The 9,179-nt window shown below is 43.6% G+C and overlaps 1 protein-coding gene across 4 annotated transcripts in view; it reads right to left on the reverse strand.

Moving 5' to 3' along the window:
- The window catches only part of LOC127395161 (transportin-1-like), an 80,108-nt gene extending 72,044 nt beyond the window's left edge, over positions 1–8,064 (reverse strand). For all 4 annotated transcript variants that reach the window (XR_007891739.1, XM_051641652.1, XM_051641651.1 and 1 more), the window contains exons 1-4: positions 7,812–8,064; positions 7,544–7,651; positions 3,702–3,777; positions 1,542–1,691 (exon numbers count right to left, since the gene is read on the reverse strand). Coding sequence is in view for 3 of the 4 variants with exons in the window: in XM_051641652.1 (XP_051497612.1) it covers positions 1,542–1,691; positions 3,702–3,777; positions 7,544–7,642 (325 nt within the window). In the remaining variant the exon portion in view is untranslated. The remainder of the gene's footprint in view (positions 1–1,541; positions 1,692–3,701; positions 3,778–7,543; positions 7,652–7,811) is intronic.
- Positions 8,065–9,179: the final 1,115 nt, after the last annotated feature.

Here is a 9,179-nt window from a genome sequence, read left to right on the forward strand (position 1 = left end):
TTGACCACAATTAGTCAGTCAATTCACTATCCATGGAATGGTCAATCCATTGAAAGGAAAGGAAAGCACTGAAAAAGAGCAGGTGTAATAACAAGTTTTTTTATCGTAGTCCCTGTTTACTAGCCTTGTGCTTTCATGTACTTAATCATATTGGTTTAGGTTCTTCAAAGGTGCTGTTCTCTGTAAGCAAAGTCATTTTGGGGGTGAGTCAAAATATGTTTTCTCTAGCATGACTTGTGGACAGAAGTTTTCAGGCTTTCCTGTGATTCCTAAGATTGTCAGACTTTTTATTTCATTTTGTTTGTTGTGCCACCTTCTGAAGTTCAGATAAGGTCTGTTTTGGCCCCACAATAAACGTTTGTGGGGGTTTTTTTGGACAGTTAGAGGTATGGCGCCAGCTCTTTGAAGCCTTTTCTTAGTATAACTTAAGAGCTGAACACAGTCTGCTGCAAGGGGTATTTCTTTGTGTACTTTTGTTAAATCAAACTCTCCTGCTCAGCTTTGTTGTTTCTCATGTCAGATCTAAGTGTACTTAAAATACCAGTATCAAACATCCCCGTGTGGTGTTTCCGTAGACAAAGAGAAGGTGTTACTAGTGCGATTTCTAAATGCCCTTCTGTCCACCAAGCAATACTCGATTCAGTGCAGTTCTAAAGTGCTTGAGCCTAGCATTTGTTTCACTGTGCCTTTCTGTCCTTTCTTCCTTGGAATGTAACTTCCTGGATTTCTAGAAGAACTGGGTAACTGGGATTAGGGTATCACAGAATCACATCAATTCATATGCTAAGAAGGCAGCCTAGGTAGGTAGCAATATGTTTACACCTAGCTAGTATCAAGAGAGCAGTGAGTACTAGACCAATCTCATATTCTCAAATATGAAATCATATTCTCAAAGAGCAGACAAAAAAGCAACATTAACACAAAGTAACTAAAAGATGCATGTTAAGGAAGAGGTGAACTAAACAATTATATTCAGGAAATGAAAAATCGATGCAACAAAACCACTTCTAGCTCATGTTCTGATCACTATGCTTTATCTACTGTTTTCTTGACAGAAGGTGTTTAAAACACAGAAACTCATTGTGTTAGTGCGTGTCATGTAAGGTATAATGATTTCCTGAAGGGGTGTGCATATGGGGGGGGGGGGGGGGGGGGGGGGGGAGGGAGGGAGGAAATCAACTAACAGAAGTGTTTCATTGATTCAAGTACAGTGCTGAAATAGTTCTGAAGTCAGACCATTCCTTGTTCCTGTTTTTAGGTATACAAATTGGCAGCAAGCTGAATTCCAGTAGATTCAAGTAAAGTTCAGTCACATTTCAATAGATATGAACTTGCTTAATCAGTTCTAAGAGAACAGGGAGCAAAACTAAGTATGACTTTAATATATTCACACTGATTATTTATATTAGCATCAAAACATGGTGCAGTTGTGGAAATTATCAGAAGCAAACAGTTTTAGGAGTTTAATACCTCTCACTAGTGTAGTTCTCATATCAGTAATGTTTTTAGTGTGCAGAAGAGAGCAATAAGAGTAAACTTACCTACAGTAGCTCTAATTAAGGGAGAGGAATCACCAATGTTGTTCAGACATTCACTTTTGATGAAGTCGGTTACCCCATTTGGAAAGTTATGAAAATGTGCTTTTACATTATTCTTCAAGATGAGACCACTCAAGGAACGTGTTGGTTCATCTGCAATAGAAAATAATTACATTGAAACTTCAACCAGCTCATAGGATAAGCCAGATTTCCAGAACAATGCAAGAAGATCAAAGCTTATAGTGAGAGATATTAATCTTTATTTCCTTATCTCTCCTTCCAAATAGACCCTCAATTCACATAGCCAAGTATTGCAAAGTCTACGTTTTAAGAAAGCTTTGTATAGCAAGGTATAGATCTGAACTCATAGGATACAGAAGACTCATGAAAGATTTGATGGATGGACCATTTGTTGGGTAAGGAAATGGCTGGATGGTCGAACTCAAAGAGTGGTGATCAACAGCTCGATGTCCAGATGGAGACCAGTGACAAGTGGTGTTCCCCAGGAGTCAGTACTTGGACCAGTGCTATTTAACATCTTTGTCGGCAACATGGACAATGGCATTGAGTGCACCCTCAGCAAGTTTGCTGATGACACCAAGCTGTGTGGTGAGGTCAACACACTGGAGGGAAGGGATGCCATCCAGAGGGACCTTGACAGGCTTGAGAGGTGGGCTCGTGCAAACTGCATGAAGTTCAACAAGGCCAAGTGCAAGGTCCTGCACATGGGTCAGGGCAATCCCAAGCACAAATACAGGCTGGGTGGAGAATGGATCGATAACAATCTGGAGGAGGAGGAGTTGGGAGTGATGGTTGACGAGAAGCTCAACATGAGCCATCAGTGTGCACTTGCAGCCCAGAAAGCCAACCGTATCCTGGGCTGCATCAAAAGGAGTGTAGCCAGTAGATTAAGGGAGGTGATTTCTGCCCCTTTACTTGGCTCTCATGAGACCCCACCTGGAGCACTGTGTCCAATTCTGGAGCCCCCAACAAAAGAAGGACACGGAGCTCATGGAGAAAGGCCAGAGAAGGGCCATGAAGAGGACTGGAGAACCTCTCCTACAAGTATAGGCTGAGAGTTGGGGCTGTTCAGTATGGAGAAGAGAAGGCTCTGGGTCTTCCAGTGCCTAAAGGGGGCCTACAGGAAAGCTGGGGAGGGACTTTTTACAGGGCCTTGTAGTGAAAGGGCAAAGGGTACGGATCAAAACTGGAAGAGAGGAGATTTATGTTAGACATTAGGAGGAAATTCTTTTCTGTGAGGGTGGTGAGACACTGGAACAGGTTGCCCAGGGAAGTTGTGGAAGCCCCATCCCTGGAAGTGTTAAAGACCAGGTTGGAACACAGAATCACAGAATGTTAGGGGTTAGAAGGGACCTCTGGAGATCGAGTCCAACCCCCCTGCCAGAGCAGGACCAAATCTAGGGCAGGTCACTCAGAAATGCATCCAGACAGGCCTTGAAAGTCTTCAGTGAAGGAGACTCCACAACCTCTCCGGGGAGCCTGTTCCAGTGCTCTGTAACCCTTACAGTAAAGAATTTCTTCCTCATGTTGAGGTGGAACTTCCTATGCTCTATCTTGAATCCATTGTCCCTCATCCTATCACAAGGCACAAGAGAAAAGAGGTTGTCCCTTCCTTCTTGACACCCAGCCTGGTGAAGTTGTGGATCCCCCCATCATTGCAAGTCTTCAAGGCCAGGCTGGATGGGGCTTTAAGCAACCTGGTTTAGTGGAAGGTGTCCCTGTCTATGGCAGGGAGGTTATCTTTATGGTCACTTCCAACCCAACCCATTCTATGATTACTAGGGAGATCACGATCCCAACTGGATTTAGCAACACATTGTGTATAGTCATGATTCATCACCATAAAGTGCAAAGTTATTCCACAATTTCACTATAGTCTGATAGAAGCACGTTTCCACATTTCTGGGAAGATTTAATAGGACATTTAGAATGGAATCTATTCCAAGACTGCAACTACAAGCACCAACATGTTATCACATATTTTTCCAGAAAGACTATTGAGGATAAAGGAGTTCTACATGACTATGGAGATCAACCAATCAGGAAACTGACTTTAGAAATCAGTTTCCTATTTCTTTCAATCTAAATAAAATACATTAAAAAAAGGAAAAAAAAATTGAAGTCAATACCTCAAGAACTTACCTTCAGACTTCAACTTTGTAAGAACAAAAATCAGGTAGCTGTTGAAATCTGGATACTGATTGAGTTGTTCTAGTTTCTGAAGAGAGAAACTGTTAAGGATATTTGAATCTTCACACACAGCATGGATACTATGTTTATTGAGTTATGTACTACTGTGTAATTTCAAACAGCTGTGACTATAAGCTCACAACATACAGAGTATGAACTGAAAACAGTTCTGTAATTTTCATATAGAAGCAGTAGCTTTTAGTTATGTTGAAATCTGAAAAAAATAATCCAGGGACAGATACAGAAATTAATAGATCCTTTAAAATATTTTTAAAGCCAAAACCAACAATAACAACCCCATAAAAAAACCCCACCCCAATAAACCCCCAAACCCCCCACCTTCCTCTGTACAGTTTTAGATTTCAGTATTTACACTTAGAAGCCAGCGAAACCTAAGGAATCCACTGAGACACAATCCTGTAATGCCATTTTTTTAATCCACAATAAATAAAAGCATTCCAGCATTAAAATACAACAGCTATTGTGATTTTGACAAGCTACTCACTTTAATATTAGTCATAGACTTTTTTATGATGCTAACTAGCCACAGCCTGAGCTTTCAACAGTGAGAATCTGTTTCATGATAAATGCCTGGATATTTGTACCAAGAAGCTCATGCTTATCCATGGTCTCTAAAAAAAAAAACAACAAAAAAACACACCAAAACAAACAATCCTGTACACAAACTAATTTTCTAGAGTGACACCTCTCTGAATAAGTATTTTACTAGCAATACCAGCCTCTTCACTATGTCCTTGGGGAAACTGCAGGAAGAATGATTATGTTTCTGAACAGCTAGGAGGTACATATTTGTCTTTCTGAAATTTGTCATTACTTCTGCCTCAAATTTCTATGTATTCTGCCACTGCTTGGCTAGAACAGTGATCTGGCATTCTCCTTGTATCCTATTCTCAAACCCTGGTACTAATTAGCATTATGCTCAACAATATTTTAAGTCATAAGCATGCAATGTCATCTTTAAGTTACTAAACCTAGTAGATATCATCAGTATGGGAAACAATCAAGACATTTAACAAAAAAGATTTTTAGAAGAAGTAAGTTTATTTGCTTCAGAGCCATTTACTTTACTTGCTGTATAGCTACATCTCTAAATATTCAAAATTGCCAAACCTTAGTCATAGATATCTATAATCAACAGCTAGTGTCTCAATCACAAACTTAAGAAACTTCATTTTTAGATATTTAGGCTGCTTGTATCAAGTAGTTAATTTGTTAGAGGAACCTGCCCTCTTATCACTTACTCACAGAGTAAAGTCTACTTATCACAGCCACAAGCTTCTTTGCTATGAAACACACAAGATGAAATGTAAACAGAGAGATGGTCACATCAAGTGAAAAAAACACGGAACATTCTACATAGCCCCTAGAAATGAAGAAACACACATCCAAAGACTGTTGTCAAAGGTGCCATGCCAAAGAGCTCTTTCAGGAACAGCCAAGAAGTATGGTAGCACATTTCCAAATTTTTTTCTTCTTTAAGCTTCAGAAACATAATCACCAAAACAGTCAGTCAAACATTACTAACAACTGTGAATTCCAATGGCTCAAATAAGAAGCAACAGCAGAAAAAGCAAGCAGAAAGAACTTGAAGAGCAGTATTAAATAGAAAATTAATTCAAAAACACCCAATCAATCTAAGAATTAAATAATAGCTTATAGGCCATATTTTCTTATCAGTTTCTTCACCCAGTTTTCCTTTTTTACTCCAAGAAACATCTATATCTTCATTTGAAAAATGTTTGAAAGCCTCACCAATTCATAAAATTGTTAACAAAGTGTTTTGGCTAACCTATGCTAGTCACGTTATTACATTTGAGTTCTAAACATGCCAAAACTCTGTCAAGAAGAGCATAAGAGTCAACACACTGATAAACCTTATTTTAAAAATGATGGACTGAAAGCACTTTAAATTTGAAACCATTAATCACCATCCTACTTGCACATGCTGCTAAGTAGCATTCCACAATACAATAGCCATCACAAATTTTTGTGGAAGCAGTCTCAAAAGATACCCTTTTTTTTTTTTTAACTTATAGGACATGGCCTGTCAAGTTGTATTAGAACATTTTTCCAAACTGATAGTACAATGGTAAAAATGTGCCACTTATTTAACCTTTACAGGACAACACATGAGGATCTCCTTGAAAACACAGGTATTTCAGCACAGCAGGGAGTTACCACTTCCATTTAAGAAGAATTTCAAACAGCAGTTAACAGCACTTCTGTTCAGTAAATTTCTAGTAATCTTAAAGACAGACAGCATTGCTTATATTGCTCATCCTGCACATACACTGCTCTTTTTCAAAAAACAAACCAGATGCCATTAAGTTATTTGAAACACAGCTATAAAATGCAATTTTACATGAAAGCTACACTATAAACACTGTTACAATAAACACTTTTCTATTTGAAATACGAAAAAGCATCTGTTTGTTTGGGGCATTATCAGAACACTTAAGCCACCTCTGTATAGTATTTTTCAAAGGAAGCAATAGCATCTTAAGAACCTGAAGCATAGCAGCAAGAACAAGATGAAAACTACCTTCATCTTTCAGATAAGAACAGAAGTTTTCTAAACTTTGACCATACCTGTTAGGTAAGCCTGTAAGTCAAGCAAATTTGACTTCAAGCTAAACTCCTAACATAACATATATATATTCTTACCTATGTAAACGTGTTCTGTTGCTTTCTGTGAAGATCTTCAAGCAAATGCCTTAAAAAGTGATCAAGATACTAGACTCTTATCCTTCATAGAAGGATATCCTTTCAGGATTTCTAGATATTTTAAAGCACTTATATAGTTAGCTCAAAGAGTAGGAGATAGTAGATGAGAGCTTTACTTTTCAAGACTTGTGATTCTATTAGTCTTAATGTAACATTTTCCTATCTCAAGTCTTTGTTCCTTAAAACCTTGCTACTTCATCACTTCTACCTACGATCAAGAGATGGGGTGGGGGAGGGGGAAGACTACGACAACACCCAAACAACAAACCAACAATCCACAACACTAACATGCACAAAAAGCCACATACGGTAGTTTTCCCCCTTCTCGTGAAATGTGAAGAGTGTAACGAGCAGTATTTCAGGCTCAAGATTCTAGGCAAGCAGAAACATCCTCACATCGTAGCAAAAAACAGCATCAGAGCCAGTAGGCCAAGGAGAGTATGGAGGCAACAGCTCCACCAGGAACACTCCTCCTACCAGCTACGGCTTTCGCCCTGAATCCCAACGCCGGATTAGTTTAGGAAACCCCTGTTCACCCCCACTTTGTCACAGGAGCGACGGGTACCCCGTGCCGCATCTTCAACTCAACCTGGCGGGTAACTGCCTCCCCCCACTCTTCAGCCACTCTCGCCGCGGCTGAGGGCTGGGCGCTGGCGGCGGCCCAGCGTGGGGCAACCTGGGAAAGCAGCAGATACCGAAGCAGCCACACCAGAGCCAGGGCCTTAAAAAGAAAAACCGGAACTTTGGCTCCGGGCTCGCAACAGATGTCCAGGCTCCCAGCAAGGAAAGGTGGCCCAGCGGCCCATAGGCCGCCTTTGCGGTTCAAATGCAGCGCCACAGCCCCCAGCTCCGGCGGAGGCTCAGCCCACAGCGCTCGCTGTGGCGGCTCCCCGGGCAGACCCGGCCGCTACCGCCGCGCCGGCCTGTGCCCGTGCTGTCCCCACCCAGCGCCCCTGGCCTCCTCAGCGTCCGCTCGGGCCGTTGCGGCCCTGCTCTGCGTGCCCGCCCCACCCGCCCTCACGGCGTAGGCTTCGCTCGACCAAGGATACTTGTTGCACGACTCTCTGCGTGGTGGTGTCTGGGGACTGGGACTCCTTGAGCAATTGCAGAATCTGCTGAAGCCCCTGTTCATCGGGCTTCCACTCCATCTTGGCTTGCTGAAAAATAAACAGCCGCGGTTAGCGGCGCAGCAGGCCCCAGGCGGGGGAGAAGAGGGAAAGAGGGAGCGAGCAAGCAAGCCAGCCAGCCGCGCAGCGCCCAGTCTGCTCTCACCCGCGTACCTCACTGAACCCGGCCCCAGAGAGGGACAACACTGACCTGCTCCAGCCGTCGCCCGCTGTACACCGGACTGAGTCACGGCGAATTTGCAATCTGGCCCTAAGAGCCGCCTCGCGTCCTCCTGGGTCCTAGCGCCGGGCACGCCTCCACCCGCCCGAGCCGCTTCGGGCCCGCCGGCGCCGTCGTCGTCGTCAGCCTTCTTCCAGTGCGTCCCACACCGTCAGGATCCTGGGGGCGACAAAATACGAGTCCCTCAATCCCGGGCGGCGAAAAAATGGAGCGCCTCCTACACAGCCCCTCCCCACCACCACCCGAAAACAGAGAGAAAGCTCCAGCAGCCCAGACAGGCGAGGGGCGAAGCGGAGCCCCAGCCCGGCATCCTAGGGACAGCTGCGGCCTCGCACCCGCAGCGCCTGGCAGCGAGCTAGGAGGCTGCCGCCCACAGAGGAGAAGCGGGGATGGGGATGCGAATGCAGACGAAGGAGTTGGGAACGTGCTACCTGCTTTGCCGTCTGCTTTACATCTACGTGATTTGGTTTAATGCTGGGTAGTTTTCATAAGTTCTCAGTTTCACGTGTAAAGAGGGAATAGAATCAACTACACAAGGAGGGAAACAAACTCAAAAGAAACTACTTTGAATACCTAGTGTATCTTAGTCTCAAAATATCTCAGAGGAAATCTCAAGACAAAATTAGCAGTTGTTCTGTATATAGAATAGAATATACTATTTCAGTTGGAAAGGAACTACAGTGATCATCTAGTCCAACTGCCTGACCACTTCAGGGCTGAGCAAAAGTTAAAGCATATTGTTAAGGGCATCATCCAAATGCCTCTTAAACATTGACAGGCACTGTGTGTCAACCACCTGTCTAGGAAGCCTGTTCCAGTGTTTGACCACCCTCTCAGTAAAGAAATGCTTCCTAATGCCCAGTCTGAACCTCCCCTGATGCAGCTTTGAACCATTCCCAGGCATCCTGTCCCTAGATCCCAGGGAGAAGGGATCAGCACCTCCCTCTCCACTTTCCCTCCTCAGGAAGCTGTAGAGAGCAATGAGGTTGCCCCTCAGCCTCCTTTTCTCCAAACTAGACAAACCCAGAGTCCTCAGCTGCTCCTCATAGGACATGCCTTCCAGCCCTGTCACCAGCTTTGTTGCCCTCCTCTGGATGCATTCAAGGACCTTCACACCCTTCTTAAACTGTGAGGCCCAGAACTGCACACAATACTCAAGGTGAGGCTGCACCTATGCTGAATACAGCAAGATCATCACCTGTTTTGATCATGCTGTGTTTGATGCCCTTCCAGGATGCACTTTGTTCTCTTGGCTGCCGGGGCACACTGCTGACTCCTATTGAGCCTGCTGTCGAACAGCACCCTAAGATCCCTTTCTGCGGGGATGCTCTTCAACCA

The sequence above is a fragment of the Apus apus genome, chromosome W, assembly GCF_020740795.1.
Source record: "Apus apus isolate bApuApu2 chromosome W, bApuApu2.pri.cur, whole genome shotgun sequence".
In the NCBI taxonomy this organism is placed as follows: Eukaryota; Metazoa; Chordata; class Aves; order Apodiformes; family Apodidae; genus Apus; species Apus apus.